Source organism: Haemaphysalis longicornis, unplaced genomic scaffold (assembly GCF_048455015.1).
Source record: "Haemaphysalis longicornis isolate Haplotype H1 unplaced genomic scaffold, Haemaphysalis longicornis Haplotype H1 scaffold_10, whole genome shotgun sequence".
Taxonomy (NCBI): domain Eukaryota; kingdom Metazoa; phylum Arthropoda; class Arachnida; order Ixodida; family Ixodidae; genus Haemaphysalis; species Haemaphysalis longicornis.
Window position 1 is genome coordinate 53,986,779 of NW_027526204.1, and position 26,781 is coordinate 54,013,559.

General features: G+C 48.9%; 1 protein-coding gene across 1 annotated transcript in view; it reads right to left on the bottom strand.

Moving 5' to 3' along the window:
• Positions 1–5,188, bottom strand: part of LOC144159837 (protein Skeletor, isoforms B/C-like) — a 56,606-nt gene extending 51,418 nt beyond the window's left edge. Inside the window, exon 1 of the mRNA XM_077691507.1 lies at positions 5,044–5,188. Coding sequence (XP_077547633.1) covers positions 5,044–5,188 — 145 coding nt within the window. The remainder of the gene's footprint in view (positions 1–5,043) is intronic.
• Positions 5,189–26,781: the final 21,593 nt, after the last annotated feature.

Sequence of the window (26,781 nt, forward strand, 5' to 3'; positions counted from 1 at the left end):
GCGGGTTCCGCTATTTCGAACTATTGAATATATCGAACTCATCATGGCGCATATTAGAGTTTGCTATAACCGGGGTTGACTGTATACTGCCGTAATAGGGTGCGTGCCGAGAATATTTGTGGATTTTGGTTTGTTTCTACTTCTCCTGTTCGTGTGTTGGTTTCTTCAGCTACGTTTGATTGCGCGTTTCCGGGGGAAATAAAGTTCAAATGTAAGTCAATGGTTAGTGTGTCCTCTTACTGTCGTCGTTTCTTCATTTGCGCTGTGTTTCAATAAAAATACGCACAATAGCAATTTTCACAGCATATCGAGCCTGGGGTTTTTTCGCCCCAAATGCGTATTTTTTAAGCTAACTAAAGCCTCCACAGATGTAATTAGGTTACACTACAAGAATAATGGGAGCCGAATGCTTGAATTGCCGAATGGCGATAGTGCCCTCCATTGCCCGCATGCAGATTGTCACAAGGGACACTCCGCATCACGGTTTTAGATGAGCAGTGCAGTCAGTGTCCTTCGTTCCTGATTTGACCCCAAACATTGCGACTGCAGCTAACGATTTCAAGATTCCGCGTGGTCCTTATCTTGCAAATTTTCAGGCGGGTACGATCAGCTGCACTGCTCTAAGAGAAGAGTTCCGCATTAATACCTTTTTCTTTCGAGCTTTGGTGGCAGTTCAGAAGCGAGGTTGCAGGTGTTATAATAAACTGCCCATGAAAAATTGTAACACGTAATATTAACACGAAAGTATTTCATGCCCGGATACACCAAGATCTCGCTTACGTCATATGCGTCAAGGAAGTGACATCGCCAGAAAACGTGCCGTTGACACTGCGGCCCCCGGATTCGAGCCCATACCCTCTCGAGCCCTCTCGCCGCACCGGGAGGTATGAGACGTTCCACCAACTGCGCTATGAGCAGCGACGAGAGCAGCTCTATGAACGCGCGTTACGCCCTTCCCTATGACTCATTCAGATGGTGCTGCCATCTAGGAGAGGTGAAGCGAAGTAGCGCAGCATGACGCAATGAGCGCCGGCAGTTGGCGTCTCGATGCCTGCGCCGTCGTGTACGGGGGACGCACGTGAATTGAGGCACGTCTCCACTGTGGCGTTGTTCCCATGACTGTTGTCTCTCAGGCGGCTGTTTCTGTGCGTGGCATGTTTGGTTTTGTTGTCCCGGAATAAACCAGTTTTTTTGTTGCTTGAGTGCCAGCGTCACTTCGTCTGGCGGATTCAGGATCGCGAACCCTTCGCACACGAAGGAAGTTCCTTTAACATTCAACTGTTCCTGTGAAGGCACCGCTCACTTACGTGTTTTGCCGATTCCTTCGAGAGAGGGATCACCCACTATTTTTGTGCACGGATGGACACTCCGCATGCTGCCACCACTCTAACGCATGCATATTTCGTGTTTGTTTTAGTACGAATTTTCCTTCTTAACAAAAGCAGGCCATCGTTGTAACGATGTAAAAAATACAATAGGTGGTTCCGCGGGAGCCGCCTTTATGGGGCTTCCGCTAGCGCCAATACAACCTGTTAGAGAGCACAGCTTCGACGAAGGATGCCGTCCTTTCTGCACAGAATGAGAATTAACTGCGGGATCTAGTCAGAGGCATCGTGCTGGAGGAACCGGAAAAACGTAGCGTGAGCTCTACCCAACCTACCATTGCTTCACTACCAAAGTCCTACGTGAGGAGATCCCACAAGCGACAACCCCACCTGAAGCTTCGCCAGGGGTGTTGGAGATGAGTTCTGCTAATGCCCTTGTTCGTCCATTGTTATCCCGGCCACCCCATTGTGTGCATGGACAGCTACCCGCGCAAACCCGGTCCCTGCCTGATCTTGGCTTACCGCCACAGGTACGCAGAACTGACATGCGGCGCACAGCAGACTGCCGTTAACTGTGCTACCGCCACTGTGGCGAAGCAGGTCGCGTGTACAATCGGTGTCCCTACAGTTAAATGGGAATGCCTGGTTTTTAACCCGCCGCTCGCCGCCTCCGTTTTGTGAAAAGACGTCCGGAGATAGAGGCCTATTTACCGATGAAGCAAGTGCAATCTCCCAGGCTACGACAACGTTCGCCGTTTCCTGCTCATATGAAGGCCTCGCTAAGTCTTCGTAGCTCACAGGATGCCCCAAGGGGAAGGTCCTCAAGTCCTCGGCCGGGAAACTATAAGTCGCAGCATTTGAAGGCAAGGTTGCAAAGGATAGAACCTTTTAGGAGTCTCCAATGTCGCCGACGTTTGATGAAGGGACAATGAAATAACGTAGTCATGAAGTGGTAAGCACCGATGTGTCTGTTTCAATCGACGGGAAGGAATTGATAGGTCTGGTTTACACTGGCTTCATTTTTTTATTATGAGCCAACAACTCAGCGACAGCTTCAGAAAAGTAAGAACTACAAGGACTGGGCCACGGATTCGTTCCGCTGATTGCGAACTCTTGCCGCAAACTAGAAAGTGTACATCAAGAATCCGCAACGAGGATTCGGATTTTATCGCCCCATTTGGCGTCTTTTCACAATGGTGCAAAGACCTTATATTGGACATGGAGTAATCGGGGGGATACCAACATTCTAGAGCCTTCGGTAATATTCTCGACAAGATTTACGGCACAGAGTTCGGAGACGAACGATGCTAAACCTTATGAATCAGAGATGAAAACGTAATTTTAACTGCGCAATCTTGTGCTTTTGTTTTCGTGGAGTAGAAATATTTGGGGTGCGGAGCAAGATTAGCACAATCAACAAGTGCTATCTCGTTTAATTATAGTCTTTCCATCGCCCGAAGGCTGGGGAACATAAGTGATGGTTGCACCTAGGTTCTGCTGACAAACTTTGGTAACGAACGCAAGGAAATGGCCAAAGGCACCACCGTAGCACGCTTTCAGGTAATCGCTGACAGGTTAGAATATTTGGCTTTACAAACTTAAGCCCCAACTCGTAGCATCCAAGCTTTCGTCCTCAACATTTGTACTTGTCTACCAGCCACAACGGAACAATGTCTGCTCGAGCTCTTGAAATGTGTTGTCGACCACTGCTCTGACAACCACGATAAGACAAACGCCATTTTCGAAGCATCACATCATCACTTCAGGGAAAGAAACCTATTCTTCAACATCTCTGTCGTGTACCTCCCAAAGAAAGCGACGCCACAGCGAAACAGGGGAAAGAAATGCTGAAGAATGATGTCACCCTGCCATCGCGAAGTCCCGGGGCATCTCCTGTTGTAGTGCGGAAGATGAATAGCCTACATTTCTGCGTTGACTTTCGCAGGCTCAACCAAGTCAGAAAGAAGGATGTATACCCTTCTTTTGCGAATCGACAACTCTCTGGATAGCCTGCGGCACGCAAGTTACATTTGTAACAGCGGAGCGGTTGTACAAACCATAAGTTCGCCGTTGCAGGAAAACTATCAAGAAAATGGCGCGGGCTCACTAGCGTATGACTCGTGGCGAACGCGTAGTCTCCAGCTCGCGCAGTGGCATTCGCAAAAAACTGTGAGCTTCGGAAAGGGGTTGTGGTTGGCCAATTTAGATGTCGCGCATTGTGTCGACGGGGCTGGCGTAACTAGCTGGGGCGCAGTTTCTGCTTTGGTCATCGTAGGTTCGAGGAGCCGGCGAAGAAGGTTCTACGCGTGTTTCCTACTGGCTACGTTGTGTAGTGAGTCGAAGACGGCTTTCCAGCGTGTGTTCAGGACGTGCTGGGGTATTTGCCTACAGTTTGTTGGGGTTGTGCTATTCGGAGGTGTAAGCGGCAGTGTTAACGCTGTTTTGCTCCACCACCGGGTCAGACAAGCTCTTACTTGAGGTGAGCCATGTGCACGTCTGTGCTCGGTGCAGTTTATATAATGTGAGGCTTTAGAGCCAAGCGTTCATGTCGGCTTTCGGGGTCTCCATCCAAGAAAAATAATGTCAAAGGCCTGGGAGGTGGAAGTTTGTTGGTCAGTCGTACTGGGTAAGGTGAGAAATTTGGGCAAGTTAACCAGGGTGAATGAGGTGTGTATGCATGGTAGGGGCGAGGAGAACGTGAGTTTGGATGATGTAGTGGTCGCTTTGAGAGTGCCGTCAAGGCGTTGTAATGTTGTTCGTTTGATGTTGTGAAGGAGTGTTATATTCGGTGTACTGTCGCATTGTACACTTGCCAAGGCGCATGTGTATTTGTGGTTCGTTATTTAGGGCGAAACGGGTAATGTGAATGTCTACTAAGAGGAGACGGCGTTACCTGGTGGTGTGGGAGTAATTACATGAGGGGTAAGGGGTATTGAAGTCTCCTAGATGATGAGAGGTGCATTAGCTGTCTCAGCGATTGCTGTTTAGAAGAGAGCGTGAACTCGGTGCTGTAGTGGTGCGGTGCTGTAAATGATGTATATAATGGTTCGGTCAGAATCGTTGGCGACTTTTTATGAGAGTGCGGGGCGGGAAAGTGCCAGTAAGCTCTACAATATCGGCCGTAAGATCGCGGTGGACTTTTGTCATTGTTTTAGAAGTGTCTTGAATCCTGTGCATGTGACGTTGGGTCCTGGATCTACGAGCAATATGATGTAGGGTGGCGTGGTGTGGTGGTGACAGGAGTTGTGAAAAGTGCGCGTTTGGACGTAAAACGTCGGCAGCTCCATTTTCAGCTAACTGTTTAGGGCTAGAGCGAGTCATAATGGGTAGACGGAAGGTGGGGAGGGGAGTGTTTTGAGGAGAGGGCTATATTTTTGATGCTGGCTTGCATATGGGAGGAGAGGTCATCTAAAGCTATAGGGAGGGCAGTGATAATAGAGGGATAGGATTCTCATCGGGCTTTCAAAGCTTCTATGTGAGAGGTGAGTTATGGGATCGCGTTGTCGGTGGCCGGGCGCTTTGCTGGAGGTGCTTTCGCAAAGAGGTGGTTACGTTTCTCTTCGAGTTGGCTCCTTTGAGTTCAGAGGAGCTCTGCATTGGCTTTAGTGTTATCGTGTTCAGTCAGGGTGGGTTGGTGGTGAGGGAGGTGTAAGAGCGGGGTAGAATGCCTTTAAGGGGATGGAGGAGGACGAAGGGGCGTCTGCACTCGAGCCCTCACAGGGGCGCCGGTTGGTGTTGCAGGCTATTGAGCAACGGGGCACACCACCCATAGCCGTATTAGAGGCCTCGTAGCGGCCCTGAAGATGGATGGCTGGGAATGGGTTCCCCAGTTGTTTGGGGACGTCGGCCGGTAGGTAAGCCATCGTCGTAGATTAGGAGTTGTCTCGGGGTGCCGAAAATGCTGGTATGTCGCGGTCCACAGTGATTTGGCAGCAGGGGGTCGGGAGTCTTCAGTGCCGCTGTCGGCAGCCTGGGTAACCAGTTGGGTGACGGCCAGGGCAAATTATGCATCTCATCTGGCAGGTGTGTTGCGAGGAAAGGTTAAGAACGCTGCATATGGTGCAGCGATTGTGGAATGCCGGTGCGGTGCGCAATGTCCAAGAGTGCGGGAAGGCTTCTGTATTGCGCTTGTGCGGAGTGCAGCATAGCGTTATCGTACTGTAACGTACCCAGTAAGGAAGGTGACCCGTGCGAGTGTGGAGGAACGCATGCAGAGCGCATCGGATATGTGAAAGATGGGGCTAAAGTGTGTCATGCCGCTGAGGACGTTATCAGCGTTACTGTCGAAAGGAACACAAGATACAACCCTAGAAGCTGCGTGTGATGGTTCCGCCACATGTGTTTCAAGAGGGTTGTTCGTAAGAGATTGCAGAGAGCCGCATATTGACCTGTGCGGTACTGTACAGCTCTGCTGATCACAACCTAGTTGGCACGCAGATGTAGCTTGATTAAATCTTGCGGGTAGAGCAGGAGGAAGGTTTATGTCTGGAGGTGGATGACCAAGGCCAGGGGTTCGTGGGACGTCTGGCGGAATCGGGGCTGGTTGCGGTGCGGGTCGTGGGTAACGGTTGCTTCGCAGATGAATGAAGAGCGTAAAGGGTCGGTGGCAGTTCGCGTTCGAAGGGCACGATGGCGCCGGAGTACTTCAATTCTCCGTTTGTTGACTGAGGTAGCGGTAGAAGTTCGGGGGAGGTCGACTTCGACTTTGGAGGGTGTGTTCATGGGGTCACGTGAGTGTCCGTAGCCATCGGAGCGTCTCGCTGTGAGGGAGCGTTGCTGTGAGGGATCGGAGCATCACTTGCAGTGGTAGCCTCACAGCTGTGCATTACCAAGGCAGAATCGCCCGCTGGACGTTGCCTGCGGCGCTGGCTCTGCCGCGGAGGAGCACGAGCAGGAGCGCAGCGGAGAGTGTTCAGTGCAAATAGGCAAAGTGGAGTGGTTACATCTAGAGTGGGCAGCTCATCCGTGTGGCCAAAAGTAGCCGTAGCATAAAGATTCCGGCGTCGGCAGAAAGCGGAAGTTGTAATCCCTCAACCGCCACCAAAGCCAGGCCGTCGAAAGTTTGGGATCCATGGCAAAGATGGTGTCACCGTCACAGAGAACGAGAGCACCACCCGTCCCCACCAATGAGCTGCGCCAACTCGGGGTGTTGCCATGAAAATTATACCACCTTCAAAGACAACATGGCAGAGGCGTTTTCGCAATAAACACGAACTAATGTTTCATCAGTCTCATCAAGTCTCACCATGAGGCGCTAGCACCAGAATTATTGCGGATGCTTGGTTAAAGCATGGCCTGCGACATTACCCCGCGAGCGTTTTACTCCGGCCCTACCAATCGCCGCGTGACGCACCCAAACGATGTAAACGCGGTGGCACCTCCATTCTCCTTCAGGCGGCAGTGCGCACCTATGCATCGAATGTATCGTACAGCCCGTTGGGCGGCTGTGTAGGATGTTTTTGACAGAATATTGACGCCGCTGTTTTTCCCGTCACAACAGAAGCGTATTTGCGAGTTTATGCGGGGCATTTCTGCACAGCTTCCTCGGACGATTCTCACACAGAACACCTGTTTGAGATGTGTCCTTCATTTGAATAGGCGAGAACTCGACACCTTCGAGGCATTCTAAGGGTTGAAAAAACTGCGCGCGAAAAAAGAAGTCAATAAGAAAGGGACAGGATGGGGGCAAACTCACAACTACCTTTATTGAAAAAACAAACATGGCTCTATACCATCTACTACACATGGGCACAAAGCAGCCAGTTTGCTTTTTTTTCTTATCAACGCACCATCCTGTTCAAAATTTCACTCACTTCCGTACAACGTAATAGATTCCTCGCTTAAACAATTTGCATGGTTTTTACGAATGAAAAAGGCGTCTAGCAACTCGCGGGCGACTCGTCGCCGGTTGCTGTCCAGCACTTTTGTTCCATTCCTTTAACAGCGGCTGACATGGTATGTCCTCACAGGCGAAACAATGGTGTCGAAGACGCGACCCTGTTTTGTTCTATTGATAGCTGGTGTTCGCTCCGACGGTCATTGAGATAACAACTAGTCTGGCCCACATACACATTCTCGCACATAAGTGGTATCAAGTATACAACCCCCGTATTGCAATGAGCAAACTGTGTAGCATGCTTCGCTAAGCATGCCATGGCCTTGTTCGATCCTTTGAAGATCTTGGGGCACAAGCTAGCCAACTTGCGAGGGGCAGAAAACACTACGGTTACTCCGTGCGTGTTGGCTACGTTTTTCATGTTCTCTGCCACTCTGTTGACGTGGTCTTACCATACGTCCACAGAGTGGCGCACAACATGACAATTATAGCCAACAGGCATGGAGTACCCGCAGTGTTTTCTGCCTTTTGCAAGTTGACTAGCTTGTGCCCCCAAGGTCTTCAAAGGATTAAATAAGGCCAAGCATATTAAAAGAAGCATAGAGTTTTATGCTAATATACGGAAGAGGGGACACTGGCGCTGCAATCGTTTACTACCATGGGGCTGACTGTATGACAGAGACCCGTGATTTTCGAGCTTGGCTTAACTTGAGCATTCGCGGTAGTTATGTGCACTTGGCTTCAGAATTGTCTGCAAAATCCGTTTCTGTTTCGGAGTCGAAAGCGTCCAGAGCTCGTTGTGGGGCAGAATTGCGTTAGCGCTCGATTCCAGTGGCTGCATTTATCAAATACTTCTCGGCTGGAATAAAGGGGGTGCGGAAACAAGCAGCATCGGCCTGTAGCCCCTACACTAGATCTAGTCATGTTCTACGGCATTCCTAAAAACGGACACGAACTCGCGATTGGGCATAAGGTCGACAGTACCAGCTTGCTGTTTCATCCATGTCTTGTCCATGAGGATGGTTGCGAGAACAATACGAGAAGTGTAGCGCCTAAGCCATATTAAAGACCTTTAACAGCAGTATGTGTAGTGCCGTCTACTTATTCTGCACTAAACAATAAAGCTGGAGCTTCATCCGGAGGGTGGGCTACCACCAACGTGACCATGGTCAGCCCCTTATCACGGTGGAAAGATGTGAAACAAGTGAGGGTAGGTTGCGTTCACGGAATGATTCTGCCAATGCAAGCGTCATCTCTTAGGCTCCCCTTTGCCGCGGGAAACCAGCTGCATGTAAATACTGGGGGGAACAAGGCGCAAGCACAATCGCTGTCACCGCCCGTGACCATGAAAACTTGTGAAATACAGCACAGCCGCCCTGGTTTAGCCGCACGCCATCGCCGACTCACGCGCAAAAAAACCCTTCCCCGCCTAATCAGTAGCCGGCCTCTAAGTGGCCTAATCGGCCTAATTGTCGGCTCCGCTAAGCTCAGTCGTGTATACACTTTAGAATATCTTCTCGTGTGATAGAAGAATTCTCCTAAACCATAGTGTAAAATTAACACGAAGAATAATATCTTTCATGGTTATTAATTTATGCATTATGAACATTAGCTATACATTTTCTATTTCGAAAAAGTACTTTGAGTCAAGAAAAGATAACGGGTGGGCCAAGCCATGTTCGAAAATCAGGAATCCTCCGGGCATTGCCGCCTCCTGCGGGAGTGAAGGCGCCATTCGGCGGCTCGCATAGACACTAGCGCCAAGACTACACAGTTTGTTCATTGCACTCCGGGGCTTGTATACTCTCTACCATCTGTATACCGGTCGGTTCGGGAAGGCTTATGTGAGCCAGACAAGCTTTTGCATCAATGACAGTCTGAGTGAACACCAGCTATCAATGAAACAAAACAGGTCCGCATCATCCACACCATTGTTTTGCCTGTGAGGACATGCCATGGGAGCCGAGGTTGAATAAAATAAAAGTGTTGAGCAGAAGCCGTGAACGAGTCGCCCGCGAGTTCTTAGAAGCTTTTTAGAAGCTTTTTGTATTCGTAAAAACTATGAAAATTGCATGATTATGTTAGCGAGGCATCTAATACGTTGTACGGATGCCAGTTTGAATTTTTGCAGAGGATGGTGCATTGATAAGAAAAAAACTGGCTGCTATGTTGACATGTCCAGTAGATAGTATATCATCATTTCGTTTTTTCAATAAAGCTATTTGAGAGTTTGCGCAAGTCTGGTCCCTTCCTTATGGCCTTGTGTATTAAGCACACTTTTTTCAAGCCACGAAATGATGCACCAATTAGCCCAACACCACAAGCTGTACTGATTCGATGCACTGGTCTCCATCCTTGCGGACCCCTGATCGTCATAGGTGCATAGTTGGACCCCACCACCACGTTCTTGCGTTCTTTCGTAACACGGGAGCCAGCATATAACGATAAGATACCTTTTATGCCGTAAGGCATAGAGTTGCACATAGAAAAGAACAGCCTACCGTTCGTGCTGATTTTGGAGTGAACTCCAGCCGCACAACTTCCGAGTGTGTCACGAACGGCACCAAATTTGCAGTCCTGTGTTTACACAGAAATGAAAATTGGTGGAGTAAACACAGTGGATTGCCACAATGGCGCAGCTGAAGGTGATTTGGCGAACGTGATTAAAAAAACTAAAATACAGAAACTAGTAAACAAAAAATGACTTCAATCCAGGTTGTGACTGTGGTTGGAAAGGAAAGCTTCAAATGGCACCCACAATTTCCCACGCGTTGTCACATAAATTCATACACCTGGCTCTACAAAGAGTTAAACCAGAGATTCTGCCAGCCGTTAACTGGAATGAGCTTGGGCGGCATCCCGAACGCAGCAGCAGCGTCGGCCACGGCCGGGCTAGAGTGACACAAGCGGAGACACCCACACAATTCGGCTTTTGAGCTTAGTGGTTCCAATTTATACCGATTTAAACTAGTTTAGTAAGTTCGAGAATTGGGAGAGAGCTGCGGGAACTTTTAAATCGCTATTTATCAGAACCAGTTGCTACTGCAACCGCTTGTAATACCTCTTATTCAAACACAACCGAATTGGCATTCACTAATTGAGAAAACGTTGTCCCATTCGTGGGAAGCACTGCACAAAAAATAGCGTTTCTCTAGCGGCTAGGTGTCTTTATGTGATTTGTACATTTTGTTTTCCCGCCCTGGAAATCAATCCTTAACATATGTTTGCCGTCCGACCACTTCATTCCTCCGGTTGCGGGTTACACTAAGGTGCTGTCGAAGAAGTTATTCAAGTCGTGCAGAAGCGGCGCGCAGTGGTCGTGAAGCTGCGCCACAACAGGCTCCAAAGAGCCATCGCTAAAGCAGACGACAAAGCCGTACCGCCGACGCCGCCGCCGGCGAGCAGAAATTTCCGCACGGGGAACGCCGGGTAAATTTGCCGCGCCATCAATACTGTGCGCCATGAGTGAAACACTACGCCCCCCATCCTGCCCCTGTCGCCGCCTCCCCACGTTGGGAGTTTGTTGCCCCGCAGGCCACAAAAGAACCGCTAACGGCTACAGCTAGAAAGCTTTGCTTTAAAATATGTGTCAATTAAAATCAAAAATGAGTTCACCTCCACAAAACCCAGACAAAATAAAGGAGCCACGAAAGGAATGATAAAACATAAATAGAAGTCGTGCCAACGGACTAATAACATGTAAATCCCTGCATTTGCACAGAAATGCATCTTTCTCGAGTTGACAAATTTAGTTGTTATAGAGATAATTCATCAAAACAACTCTTAATAAAATACAGAACGTCGAAAAAATTTATACGAACTTCTGAAATCAAAAACGTGCGTTCTATATTACCCTCGCAAAGGGAGAGAAGCGTAGAAAACCATAAAAATGATCAAGGAAAAACCGATAAATATTGTGAATATGAACAATCCGTAACGCCCTGCATTTGGTCAAAATGTATATTTCGCGGCGTCAGCACGATTGATTAATCATTAAAATCGCGTAAACTAGATGATTGGTCGAACAGAGTATTCAATAACTGTGACTGGTTCCTCTGTGATAGGAATTGGTAAAACACGAAAGTAAAATGTGCTACAAAATCTGCAGCTGAGCGTGCTTTGCAGGCCGGCGGCTGGCTTGTGGGTGTGCTTGGCAAGCTACGTCTTCTTGGCGGGTCGCTTCGGCAAAAGTGTAATGGCGTCATTTCCATGTCGGATATGACGCCTGTAAAATTGTGGTGTATCCCGGCCTAATGAACTTTCATGTTAAAATATCAAACCCGAAAATCAACGACCCTAAGTGTAATGTACTCTTTAGTACGAAAGCTTGCTTCCCCGCAAGAAGACCCTGTGTGCTGGGGTGCACCCTTCACAGGCCGCTTGCTTGGTTGTACTGGGGTCACTTCCGTGACGGATATGACGTAAGTGAAATCTTCCTCAATCCCGAAATGAAACACTTTCGTGTTGAAAAGAACAAAAATGATAAACTTTGGTTTCAAAATAAAAAATGTACATTTGTGCACCTCATCCAAAAACCGACCAGTAAAACAAAAAGAAACGCTGAAAAGAGCTACCGAAACACGTGTACACATTGTATGAAAACGACAAATCACGTAATCCTTCGCCTTTAGATAGAAGTGCATAATTTGCATGTTAAAATGTTTAATCTCAAAATAGCGTTAATAGCGATAATAGAACGAAGCATGAGGACGAAAACCACAAAAAAAAGGGATCTCACAAAAAAACTTGCGGAATTTGCACATTTATTCATTGCAGTAGCAAATTATATGAAACCACTAATGTGGGTGAGCCGTCTGCACCCACAGATGTATGACCGATCACCATTCTCTATTGCAAACGTACACATAGGTCGCAGCTGAGGTAATACGCATGCACCTTCTAGCTATGATGTACTATGTAGCTATTACAGACAATGATTAGCTTTTTTGACTCAAACGAATATGCTCTATACTAGTTCGCAAAGTACTTAAAAAAACTTCGCGAACACTGAATACCACTGCATAGGACGGTGATGTCTGAATGTTGAACGGTCGGTTTGTGTAGGACATGCATGCTTACTATTTTCCAAGCATCAAATAAAAAGCCGCGGTAAGATCTATCGTGACAGGCATTCCAATCAGCTGCAATGTTGTGGCTAAATCATTTATAAAAACGGATTTCTGCAAGTATGCTCCACGTACTTATACAAGTCGACTGTTTTGTAAATAATCCGTTGGGTGGGTACGTAAGGAGATTTTCACGGGCACTGCGTGGAAATGCACATCGACAAATTGCTTCAATCCACGCTGTCAAGGTGGATACGTCACTCTACATCATTCTACGTCACGCATTCACACACGTGGCTCTACAAAGAGTGAGAATCAGCGATTCTGCCAGCCATTACCTGGAATTCGCGGGGTCGGCGTCCCGAACACAGCAGCAGCGTCGGCCAAAACCGGGCTACAGCGGCGGCGGCCGAAAGAAAACGAAGAGCAGCGTCTTTCGAAAGGCGAGACAGCGGAACCTAGCCATCCTAGCCATCCTGAGCTTGGGGCTACGCCACCGCGCGGCACAAGCGCAGACACGGAAGCAAATCGCCATGTGAGCTTAGCGATTCCCGTTTATACCTATTTAAACTAGTATAGTACGTTTGAGAATGGCGAGAACGCTGAGGGAAGTTTTATAATCGCTATTTACGAGAACCAGTTGCTTATTTCGCTTTTTCTAACACCTGTTAAACACAACCGATTGACCAATTGAGACAACGGAGTCCTATTCGCGGCAAGCAGTGCGCAAAATGCAGCGTTTCTCTAGCGGCCAGATGTCTGTATGCAGTCTCTATTTTCTTTTCCCGCCCTGGAAACCAATCCTTAACAAATTTTTGCCGTACGACCATATAATTCTGTCGGGTCCGGGTTACCCAGGAGGTGCTGTCGAACACGTTAATCAAGCCGTGCCTAGGAAGTGCACAATGATACGTGAAGGTGCCCCAGAACACGGCCAAAACAACCGTCGCTAAAGCAGACGACAAAGCCGACGGAATGGTATCGCGGACGCGACCGCCGACGAGAGCAGCTCCGGCGCGCGGGGAACGCCAGGTAAATTTTGCCGCGCCATCTACAGTGCGCTCTGTGAGTGAAACTCTCTGCCGCGTTGGAAGTTTGTTGTCCTGCACGCCACAAAAGAACCGTTGGCTGGTAAAGCTAGAAAGCTTTGCTTTAAAGTGAAAGAAGACGACGCGAAACCGCAGCAGAATGGAGTGCGCTTTGTTTGAGTGAACGCTGATTAATCTTGCTACTCGTGCGCATCATACCTTTAAGTAAACCATCATAAATGTATTTCTTATTTTCTTGTACCTCTCAGCTTAACGCTGTCTGCTCGACTCAATTTGAGTGAAAGCATCGGAAACGCAGGTTACGCCAAGTTCAGACTGTTGCCTCAACTGTCGCAATAACTTTAAAGAATGACGTCATTTCTCGTCTCAGCAACGAAACTGCGGTATACGCCGTTTTTACATCCATAGCAAACGATATGGCTATTCCGAAGGCAGTCTGAACATAGCCTTGCATAGCTCGCACCAAGCCGCTGCACAATTTTCCATTCAGATGTGGCGAGCGCCGCGGAGTGGCGAAAGACGGGGCTGCGTCCGCTTTTCAAATGACGCTCTCTCCGGTCGGTTGGGAGGCCGGACCAAAACGCGCGCTGTGACCTCTGAGGCAATTGGTTGAAAGCTAAGAGTGTTCTTTCTGGCTAGGCTGCGTCGCTTTAGCCGGAGTGTGCAGGGGTAGAAATTACCGCTTCCGCAGCGTAGCCAACTGCTATCGCCGACCACGCGGCTTCGCGCCGGTCCGCTGGAAACGTCGCAGTATATATGCACCTCCACTGCAGTAGTGGTCGCGATAGGTGCCTCATTCGCTGCCACTGCTACACTACTACGCGAGGCCAGTGCTGATTTGTTACCGCTGAACTCTTTCGGCCCTGGTGGTGTCAATTGACGCCATCACCTACAAGATCCGCTAGCGCAAGAGAACGTAACCAAAACTGTTACTTTTCTGGGCAATTGTTCTGCGGGGAGACCGGTTGGGATATATATTACTGTTGTTTCATTTTAATGGAGCTGGACGCTACAAGGAAGAACAAGTTCCGGTGAAGACGAAATCACGCTATTGACACTTAGAAAACTGGCGGTCTCAGTTTTATTCCCAAGCTTGTAAATCAGTACACAAGTGCACTAAAAAGTTCATTGTCTGCTTGTACGTTCATGTAGTCATAAGGTTTAGGAAAATATGCAAAAGTATGTCTCTGGTCGACATAAAATTTTTGTCAAATTTCCTAATCAATTGCCTCATTATAATTCTGTAATATTGGAACTTCCACCTCTATTTTTTGTTTGTTGGCTTAGGGAACGCTATAATTTAAGAAAATACACAGAACGCAACGTTTTGCCTAAAATAAAAAATATCTGGGCTGAAAGCGTTAATAACAAAAGCATTAGGATACCATAAAGCCCTGTGCTTTTGCAGGCCTTCAAATATGGCAGTTCCCGGTAATTAAAACCCATATTGGTACTTACAGTGACACAATTGATACAATACTAACCATCAGCCTTACGATTCCCAACAACAGAAGCAAGAGTAAATTACCCTCTCCCTGGCCGTCGTACGTCAGGTTGACGAAAGCGACCTTTGTATCGTCGATGGCATACAATTTTCCATGGAAGTTGTGGTCGGTTTTACCGGCGTCCACTTCTTGGACGATTCCAATAAACTTGCCGTAGTATTCTCCGAAGGTACCTGGAAGAGTGTCCGCAGCCGTGTGGGTGCACTCGTAAATCATGCGTTATACTCCTATGTTAGAGAAACGCGACAATAATGGTTAAAGTACGTTTTTGACCCGGCTGTCACATAAAAAAGTTAAACGAATATACAATTGCAATGGCCTTACAATATGCCGGCACACCATCCGTCTTACCGCAAAGTTGGAATTCTACTGTTGTTCCTCGAGAAATACGGCTACCACTGAACCCCGTCGACAAATTTTGGTCACTTTTGTTCAGTACACGTCCTAGAGAAACACTGAGAGAATTAAAAATATTGTGGTTGATCCCTCTTTCATAAGAATCGGTGTAACACACAAGTGAAAAGTGCCATCACAGGAGCAGTTAAATGTTAAAGCAACATCCTTCCTGTGCGAAGGGTTCGCGAGCCTCTCCCCGCCAGACTAAGTGACGCCGACACGCAAGAAGCAAAAAAGTAACCGGTTTATTCCGGGACAACAAAAGCAAAAATGACATGTACGTAAACAGCAGCTTGAACCAGAACGGTCATACGAACAACGCGATAGCGGAGGGTGCCTCAATTCACGCGCGTCCCCCGTGCACGAAGGCGCTGGCATCGAGGCGCCAACTGTCGGCGCTCCTTAGCGTCATGATTCGCTTACTTCCCTTCGCCTCTCCAACGCGGCAGCGCCATCTGAATGACTCGCAGTGGTCATAAGGCGCGTTCGTAGAGCTGCTCCATGTCTCTAATCAAAGCGCAGTGGGCAGAGCCCCACGTACGCCCTATTGTGGCGAGAGAGTCGCGGGCTCAAATCCGGGTGCTGCCGCGTGAAGTGCCCTTTTTCTGGCGACGTCACTTCCGTGACGGATATGACGTCAGTCAGATCTTTGTGTACCCAGGCATGAAACACTTACGTTTTATAATACTCTTAGTTATCATCAGCTAAAAAATAGAATCTGTGAAATAAAGTTTCATCTTTTTTTCGCATATTCTCCTTCCTCGCCTGGAACCCCTGGCACCTTCGCCACAGCCGAGTTCCGAACCCAGCTATGACGACAATGTGGAAGGCTTAAAACACCGAAATTACTTGCTTGGGTGCACATTTACATTGTACAGGCCGTGCAGTAATGCTTTAAAAATCGCCACCCCATTGAAATGGAACAAAATTTTAAGTTTCCCGTTAACGTAGCTCCATGAAATTTTAAAAAGTGTGACCTTATAACGCCTTTTTCAGCATAGTGTGCATCAACACCAGGACATAATTTCACAAATGCATACCGAAAAATACAGCGCTACACATCTATCCCTAATAACCGAATTCGTGCGTTATGCTACACAACGCAGGCCATAGAAGCACCTGGGCTGATTCGTTTACCCGTCACTTCAGTCCTCTCAACATGTAGAGCCTTAGCGTAAAACTAAAGAAAACTGTGTTGTCTTAGTGGAGTGCGTCTTTTCACCGCCACATTTTCCTAAAACATTGGTCTACACTGAGCTCGAAACATCAGTTTCATTATCACAAATTTCTTCTGAATGTCGGTGCCCTCTTGTCGAAGCACCAATGATACATTGGCACAGACGATAGCTCAGACGAAAACGATAGTCCGTACTTTCTATTCATCGTTCTCGAATTATTTACCCTCGCAGAAAACGATCTCTTCATCGTTCCCGTTTTACTTACCATCGAAGAATTGTATTAAATTTTCTGGGTTTCTCTCGTGGAACCCTACAACCCGGTAATGTTCGTCATGCCCAAGTTTTATGCAAGTTTGCCTTTCTGGCTCTGTGCCAACGGCTTTCAAGGTCATCGTATCTTTTTTCCACATTATCTTTTGTAAATACCGTTTTGTGGAATGCGCAATCGCTCCTGATCTCTTATGAGAACTATTCGCCATCAGTAGTTATTCCGAAAATAGAGATTTGCCATTAATGGTTCTGCAAGTCAGCTCCGATCACTTTGTTAGCGCGAGTGCACCACTTGTTTTCCATCCTTGATTTTAAAGTTCGGGAAAGGTCACTTCTCTACTGTTTTTGGGCTTTATGAAAACAAAATAAACATTTCTTGGATGTATCAGGTATCCGAAATATTTATGCTACCCTGGAACCGCAGGCTCCTCGCATGCATTTGTGGAGAGAGCTGAAGCCGACATTAAGATACGTGGTGTAAATGTTGTATGCTGCCTTCTGAAAATTGGGTGGCGTGGTGAGGTCTTCAAGCAACTCACAGCAATGCCGATTTAGACATCAACGCTTCAACATGAATGACTTTGACGCTGCAACTGCCAGCATATCTAATTGATACAATGACGACAAAATGAATTGTTCTCGTGTGCACACGTGAATGAGACGAACCGCTTCTAAAATGACGCTTGATATGACTGGAAAAGCGATCCTCTGTACGCCGAAAACTCATCCTTGCCAGCACAATAAGTTGAAATAAAAAAAAACATTAGTGCCCTTCAACTTTGTCAAACAAGGATGACCTGTGAAGCTGGACACAGACCACGGAGTGCACAAAAGAAAACTTTCAGGGTATTGAGCTTCAGTCTTGTGGACAAACACGGGGCTGCCTGTTTTAATCCCGCGATGTAGGCAACTTGATCATTGAGCAACACACCAACCCCATTCCGCCAAACCACTGAGTCTCATTGGGCCGTTTCACGAACACGTTTAAGCCTCCCGCCAGCACAACGGACATGTCATCAGTAAGGGCAAAATCCTATAGCTTCCCTTGCACCGTCCCCCCCTTCCCAAACCGTGAACGCCGGCAACCGATTGCCAAGCCATTAGAAATGTTGTCCGGTACAACTATTTTGATTTCCCGCTCTTCGTCCAAGCGAACGATATGCGTCTGTGGGGCGTAGTGGAGCGTAGTGAGCCGTAGAGGCCAAGCCAAGACGGGCCCGTAACTGCAGCGTCATTCTATGAGCTCTGTGTTGAATAGTCGAAATTGCGGCCAAACCGAGTTTGATGAGAACTCGTTGCTGTCATCGGAATCAGCTAAGTGAGGGGCACTCGAGGACATCGACATTGTGCCGGTGAGCGTGTTTTCTGCCGCTATTAGGATACTTTTTCCGAGAGGGTGGGCTATGCCTATCGCTAGCGTGGTAGGCCAGTTCGTGCCTGGCGCTGATGGTGATGCAGCCGTCGTAGAAGCGCACGACTCGGACGAATAAAAAGAACTGCATGCAGAATGATGATGAGAGTTTGGTAGAGAGCCAGAATTTGTCCGAAAACGGAAAGACAGGGACGCTGAAATGTTGGACCGAGAGTATTTTAAGAGTGCAACCACGCCGGGATCCAAGACAGCTACGTCTAACCGATAACCAAATCAAGCAAGCAACACCCCCCCCCCCTTCGCCACCGGGGCGGCAGTCGAGACCTATACTTCGTCAAGCCTGGCATTCGTTCAAGCCCCTGCCAAGGGACCATTGCAACCTAGTCCTGAGACCCCGCGGTGGGCTCAACTTGAAGCACATCTTACCCTCAAAGCTCCCCCTGGCTTTCCTTCACGCCAACAGCACAACCAGGCGTGAAGCGAACACACACCTGCATATCGACCAAGCCCAGAATACTGCAACGAAAATCACTCAATCTGTTCAGATTGGCGAAACATAATCAGTGTAACTGACACCAACATCAAGGATGGAAAACATTCTGTGGGGATATATGGGCTTGCGCCCGACGACGCAGTCAAGGGGGTCATTCAAGGAGTTTCGAAAGAATTCATAATTCAAGAAATCATTGAAACCATTGACGGCTTCCAGTTCTACCCAGCAAGGCGGATGGGGAAAAAGCCAACTACTGTGATCCTGACGTTCGCAAGGTCAGAAGTTCCCCGCTGCGTCTGACCCTACGGAACGGCGCACCGGTACACGCTCCCCAAGAAAACAGTACCAGTGTGCAGTGTATGCTATGAGGTGGGCCGCCGTAACACGGCCTGCCCACGTCCAAGAGGATGCGGCTGCCACGAGTGCGGCACGCGCGACCCAGGTCTCAATCCCACATGCGATGCCGAGTGCTACCTTTGCGAAGGCGCTCACGTTACGGGCACCAAAGGATGCTCGAGGCGCTACGTCACTACGTAGGTTATTCGCCGGAAAGAGCAGCAGCAGCGACGACAGGTGCCAGCTCAACATCACGCGAAGTTGCAACAAAACCTGCGACAGAAGGTGTCAGTGGAGCACCGGCGGCAGTCGCGGCGAGACCGTACTTCTAGCCAAATTCGAAGGGACCGATCGGCGACTTCAAGACAAAGGAGGAGGAGTACCTTCAACGCCGGTTCAACACGTGGCGGTGACGACAGTGCACAGCAGTCGAGGTCCAGCTCAAGATCCAGGAACAAGACACCAGCGAGCAGCAACCTCAAACAGGTGGGCTGCTCAGACAGATCCTCCATCATTGATGAGAAACAATTTCCCCCATTATTGCAAGAGCCTCAGAAGCAGTGCAAAGAGTGCGAGCGATTCAAGTCATTGGTAGCAAAGAAAAACGAGCAGATAGCTAAACTAACTGCACAAATAGGAATGCTCAGCGAAATGTATAGATTCATATCAAATAAAAGTGAGACAGAGCTGTACCAAAAAGGCGGACACAAACACAAGGCTGTACCCAAGCAGGACCTACACTCAGAGCAGCCGCAACATCAAAACTCACCGATGTCATCCACAAAGGGCGAACCAGAGTGAGTGCATAACATGCAAGAAATGAACAACACCATTGCACGGCTCGCCAACAAGGCATCACAACTGGTGACGCAAATGACCTCCAAGGTAATTAGGATAGAGAAGCTCGAATTTGTCGTTAATCATCTTCTACCGACGCAAAAGACAAGAAAGGGGGTACCATGTGCGAAGACAGGATTGCAGGATAGCCACATAACCAATAGCCTCAGGCCAAACCAACATAAGGCATCGCAGTAAAAAGCCAAATAAGACCACGACAATTCTCCAGTGGAATTGCCCTGGCTTTAAGACAAGGCAGGCGAGCTACCACAATATCTGGACAAACTAAAAAAAATTGAGACATCTTAGTCATGCAGGAGACAAACAAGAAAACCGAAATCCCGGCCTTGGTAACGTACGTCTATCTGACAGAAAGAGGGACGGCACTGCTGGTGCGGAACACAATAGCGGCCACACAACATCTAACAACACGAAGAGGGTGAGAGCCCACCTTGATTGAAATCCACAGCCGAGGTATAGGAAGTGTACAGAACGTTTTTATACTCAACATGTACCTCAGACGTTCCAAGAAGAACCTTAACCTGGTGGAGACAATTCAGAATGCCATGGACGAAGCAGGATATAGACCTTTGCCCATACTTGGTGATTTCAGGAGCCCTCAGTCAGGTCAGGGTCAGGAGCCCTCTTCGGGCACTCAATGCTTTTAGCTCCTGCCCCTTCAGCAGGAATTGTAACAACGTCTGCTAAAAAATAAAGCCTTCTTCTTCAATGCGGCGCATACGACGGGGGAGTATAAATTCTGCTATAAAAGAGGGGGGCAAGTAGTTAACCTCCTGGATCAGCCCAACTTGAATTTGATCAATGAACCCGGCACTCCAACACAAGTGGGTACTAACACTGCCAGGGATACACCGCTTGACCCGTCGCTCTTCGCCGGCATCCTGAACGCTTCGTGGCAAAACACAGGAGTGAACTTGGGGTCCCACCACGACGTCCTGAAGATCACAGTCAGCGGCCCCGCCTTCTGGGCGAAGTTCGGAATAGCACAAAATGCTAACTGGCACAAACGTAGGAAGGAACAGAAGGAGGGGGTAGAAGAGGCAACGACGGAGAACAAGCACTGCGAGCTCTGGGAAGAGGAGCAACTCGCCTTGCTGGAAAAACACACCGAGATAATTGCAACCACAAACCAAACCCCACGTGTCGACGCAAACTGCCACACCTATGCGCAGCTCGGCACAGTCTCACCAAACAATGGGAGCGTCAGCGACACAACAGAAAGCTCCACAAGAAAATCCTAGAAGTCAACAAACAGGCTGTGGTATACGTTGCGGAGCTCTCCAGGGAGAGCTGGCTCAGCCTGCTTGACGAACTTCAGGGAACTCTATCGGCTCGCAAGACGTGTCAGCTCCTTAGACACCTTATTGATCCCTTTACAAGCAAGGGTGAGATAAACAGAAATAATATAAGAACGCTGAACAACTATGATGGCGATGTGAAGAGGCTATTTGAGGATCTTAGAGACAAGTACCTCAAGGTGGACAGGAGTGTATAGCCATCAGGATCTTATCGGGGTGCACCCAATGAAACGAAGGACAAACCATTCACCGACTTCGAGCTTAATGTGTCGATTGCCCAGAGCCGTCAGCATAGTTCCCCGGGTCCAGATACCATGACGTATCGGCTACCTCTAAACTTGAGCGACAGTGTCAGGAAGCATCAGCTAGGGCACATGAAAGAGGCCCTGGTGAGCGGCAACCTACCGAGGCGATAGAAGGAGGCAAGATCAGATCGATACCGAAGCCCGAAAAGTTCCGGCACATTGACAATCTGAGGGCCATTTCCCTCACGTCTTGTGTGGGTAAAGTGGTGGTGAGAATGGTACTAAATAGGCTGCAAAAGCATCAAGATAACACCAATCAGATGCCAAATACCATTTTTAGATTCCGAAAGCGCCTCAGAACACAGGACATGTTGCTACAAATAAAAGAGAAGGTCCTGAAGTAGGCCGCAAGACATTCGCCCAGAGCCATTTTGGTGCTTCAGCGCAAGGACGCATTTGATAACGTCTCCTACGCCAGCATCCTATCGACGCTCCAGGACACCGGATGCGGAAAACGCGTACACAGTTATGTACGGGTCTTCTTGACTGACCGCCAATAGGGAATCAAAGTGGGGGAAGAGGTATCCCCTCCCTTCAAACTGGGAAGCCACGGTACCCCCCTTAATCCATCTCGTTACCCCTTTTGTTTAATATGGCATTCATGTGCCTCCATACGCCCTCGTAGCAATCGAAGGATTGGGGCATGCGCTATATGCCAACGTCATCTCGCTCTGGACAACAAAAGCAGGCTCCTTAGGAAGGATCCAAACACGCTGCTTGCAGCCGCATGCCTCATGAAAAAATATGCCAGAGGGTGTGGCCTGAAACCCTCCCGAGCTAAATCAGCCCAGGCGATCACCTGGCCATTGGCTCCCAAGAAACAAAGAGGTCATAAAAGTCAGCCTAGAGGGTGAAGGAATCCTCCCATTCCCCAGCACAAACATTTTTAAAGCGTTCGTCGGAACAAACAAAATTAAAGCGTTCGTCGGAACAAATCCTTCAAATGCTCCGACGGGTGGCGTAAAGAAGACGAGGCCTCCAGGAAAGGGACACACTTAGGCTCGTCTAACCTTTTCTGGTAACCAGAATCACTTATGTAACGCCTTATCTCCGCCTGAACAACGGGGACACACAGGAGCTGGATGTCATCATCCGCAAAGCCGTCAAGCTAGCTATTGGAGTTAGTATGAGCGCGTCTGCATGCACACTCTTCCAAATGGGCTTGCATAACTCGGTTGGCGAGTTCACTGAGGCCCATCTTGCCAACCATAAGCAAATGTTAAGCCAGCCAAAAGCGGGTAGACGCATGTCGCAGAAAATAGGTTGGAGGCCGAAGACATCTGTGGACAGAGAGCAGCTGCCAGATGAATGGCTGGAAGCCATCAAAGTCAAGCCGATCCCCAAGAACGTGATCCCATCGTACCGCGGTGGCAGGCGGGAGGCAAGAGCTCGTGGTCTCTACAGGCTTCTACCAAAAGAAGGGGCTAACTTCACTAATGCCTCCATGAATGACGGTAGGAATGCTGTAGTTAAGAGCATTGAAGAGGCAGAGGAGCTGGTGATTTCTCTGGCCCTTACTCTATCGGGCAAGACTAAGGTGATAACCCGATTCCCAGGAAGCCTATAGAAGCTTGCAGTAGGTCTGGGTGTCCTCGTTGGCCCTCCGAGTGCTCAAGGAGAAAAGAACCTCCGAAGGTAACAGTTGAATTAGTGTGGGTACCGACCCATTCTGCGGTGGAGGGTAACAAGTTTGCACACCAACAAGCACGAGCACTGACTTGCAGGGCAACGTCGCAGTTAAAGAAAACACCAACCCTTGCTTACCTACAGGGACATAACCACTTATTACAGCCTCGACATTAGGAAGCCCCCAGCACCACACGCAGCACTTACGAAGGAACAGCAAACTATATACCGGCAAATCCAGACAGTCCTTTCCGCACTCCTGTCTACTCAACCACATGTTCCAAAATCAAATTAAAGAAGCTTGCCCAATTTGTAAAAGACTAGCCACTCTCCAGCACATGATAGCAGAGTATGTTTAGCTCGAGGCACCCGCGCCCTTACGTGATCCTCACCCCACCAACACCACCCTATCCTTTAGGGACCGATGGAGGATCTTGCTGACTAGCCCCGCGGTGAAGGCTTAGCTACTGCTGGTCACCATGGGCCATGTGGCGAGAGCAGCGTATGGATTGCGCTGAACAAGGAACCACTTCGTCCACTGTGGTGGTAGCAATGGACGCCTATTAAATGAAGTTTATTCTTCTTCTTCTTAGTCGGCCGTAAAGCAGAAAGAACGGCGTCATAAGGGTCTTGTCTTTTTCCGCTCTATTGTCAGCGATTGCGGTATATATGGCAATACGGCGTCGCAGATCTTGTTCTCGGCGTTGGTGTACATTCTTCCCATATCCGCTATTGTTTTGCGGAAACGTTTCCTCAGCCCAGTCTTTGACTGGTGGTACTTTGCTGACTTACCATTGGACGTGCCACTCAGTTTCATGGCTGCATTGACAAGCCCAGCAGTAAACATTTCCCCACTGTGCGTAATATTGATGGATGGGGCACCGTGGTGAAGAGTAATGTCGGTAGTAAACTTTGCAACCACGGATACCAGTTCTTTGTTGGAGAGCTTTTGTTTCCGCGTACCCAGTGTAGTACTCGGAGGCGACTATATTCAACTTGTTTCCCAGTGACAGAAGCGGTCTCAAGAGTCTGGTGCGACATGTTGAGACTGTTTCACGCGGAGTTGGGCAGGGTGCATGAGGCTCTCCTACCGGAGTAGTAGTGCTTTCCATCGTTGCAACAGACGACATACACACACGTAATGTTGCACGGCTGTGGAACGTTCGCTACCAGTTTGGGACTGTAGTCAAGGTATGGGTTTAGCTGAGATCACCTCCTGTTTGCTCGTCCTGGCAAGCCTGCAGAACGTCTTCACGAACTGCTGCAGGTACAACAAGCAGGTAGCTAGCGGCACAAAGGGAAAAGGTCGCTTCACTGCTCTACTCGTCCAGACGAGGTTTCAGATCGTTAACGAGGAGATTTAGTGGTGGTCATTCGCAACTGTAAATGAACGGCCGCATGAGTGTGGTCGAAACTTAGGCACTGCCCAAAAGATGGTCAGGCACTAATTTTCGGTGGCTTTGGAAAGGGATAAAATTGGGGTGGCGTACGCTATCCTCCTTTCGCCGCAGTCGTGCCGTTGTGACAGAACCGCTCCGAGTCCAACGTTACCGGCGTCGGTATGAAGCGTGCTGGTGGCGTTTCCGTTGAAAGTGGCCGAGACCGGTTGTGTTTCCAACCGTTCCCTTAGCTCGTGGAAAGCTCTATTGCTCGACTCCTTATCCCGCCCCACCATCGCGTTTAAGGTTGATCAGTAAAGCTGCAATTAGGGAAAGTTCTCTAAATATTGTCGCTAATACGAGCATTGCCCCCAAAAGCGTTTAACGGCTTTCTCGTTCATGTGCACGGGGAATTCGGAAACCGCTCCAAACTTATCAGGCCCAGGTAGAAGTTCAGCACTGGTAACCACATGACCTAGGAAGATGTCAGGCGAATCGTATCGACGACGGATGTGAGACGGAGTTGTTCTTCAAACGCGGGGAAAAACCTTTTCACGTCGTCCAAGTGCACCAAGCGAGTTTGCCACTTTAGGACAAACGGATTTGCGTCCATAAGTCTTCTGAAAAGTGGCTGGGGTTGAACACAGCCCGAACGGACAAGCTTTAAACACGTAGGTTTCACAAGGTGTTTCAAAAGCGGTTTCCTCGCGAGCCAGGTGATTCACCTTGATATGACCATACCCGTTTTTAGTCCGTGGGCAAAAAATACCTGGCGTGTCATAGTCTGCCGAGGGAGTCAATGCGGTGCAACGGGCAAACATCTTTGTCACCTGGTTGAGCTTGGCGTAATCCGCGCAAACCCTTAGCGTGCCATACTTCTTGTTCACTGAAACGACGCGAGACGCCCACAGGCTATTCGAAGGTGTGATAACTTCGTCTTTCGGCATATTGTCACGTGCCCAAAGACGACGCAGTTGTGTTCAAGGAAAAGAAGTGTATTGGAGCGAACTTGTGCTCTCCTAACAACTCAAACGAATACAGGGGCGGCGAAGCAGCGGTCAACAAATTGACTTGCGCAGGCGAGGATCGTCGAAAGGAATGCTGCGACGTCTGTTCTGCAGGCTTTTATCTTTCGGCGCGAGTGTTTCTGGAACCGTCAATTTGCATCCAGAACATTGTAGATCACAGAGCATTATTCTGCGCTAGTGACGTTAAGGTGAAACAGTCTGCTTATCTGAATGAGACAGCCCTTGCGTCATCAAAAATGAAGAATGAAAGACGCGCTTCGATTGGGACACAGATACCAGAGCCGTGGGCGGGCAGTAAAAATAAACCCATACATGGTTAGCGGCATTACTCCCCGTCTAAGAGTACATCGACCCGATGCTAAAACAAAACACAATGCAAACAACAACAAAGAGCGTCATCTTGCATTTTAGGGTTTCGGGCGAACCACGTGGACGACTTCGGGCCACGTGCGTCGTCGTGATGTTCCGGAATCACTATCGGGGATCACCTCGTAGGTGAGTTGGCGTACACGTCGTAGAATCTGGTAGGGTCCGACATACCATCGCAGGAGCTTCTCACGGAGTCCGCGTCGTCGGTAAGGAGTCCAAACGCAAACACGATCTCCTGGGTAGTACTCGGCGTCTCGGCGTCGGAGGTTGTAGCGCTCGACATCCAACAGCTGCTGGTACGTTGTACGAACTCGAGCGAGCTGGCGGGCCTCCTACGTACGCTGAAGGTATCCTTGGACGTCGGTGTTGAGGTCGTGGTATTCTACATTGGGAAGCATGTCGTCAAACATCGTAGTCACCCGTATTCCATAGACAAGCTCGAACGGCATCATCTGCGTATTTTCCTGGATCCCCCTGTTGTACGCAAACGTGACATACGGGAGCACTTCATCCCATGTCTTATTTTAAAACATCGACCTACATTGACAGCATATCTGCAATTGTCTTGTTCAGACGTTCTGTTATTCCGTTTGGTTTGGGGTGGTACGCCATCGTTCGTCAGTGATCCGTGTTGCTGTAGCGTAATGCGCCTTGAATCAGCTCCTCAGTAAAGGCCGCTCAGTGGTACGTGATTAGGACTTCCGAGGCTCCATGTCACAGCACAACTTGGCTTATAAAGAACTTTGCCACTTCTTGAACAGTCCCCCTCCGAAGACAGGCGGTCTCTTCGTAGTGCGTCATGTAGTGTGTCGCTACGACATCCGCTTGTTCTCGGATCGGTATGTAGAGAACAGGCCCAGAAGGTCCATTCTAATCTGTTGGAATGGCCTGGATGGGACGGCGATCGGCTGCAGAAGTCCGGCGGGTCTCGTCGGTGGCGTCTTTCATCGCTGGCAGTCACGGCACCTCCGGACGTAAAGGGTGACGTCCGATGTAAGGCGGGGCCAGTAGTACTTTGTTTTGATTTTCCCAATTGTGCGGGCAGTTCTGAGATGTCCGGAAGTCGGGTCGTCGTGTCACGCTTCCAATATT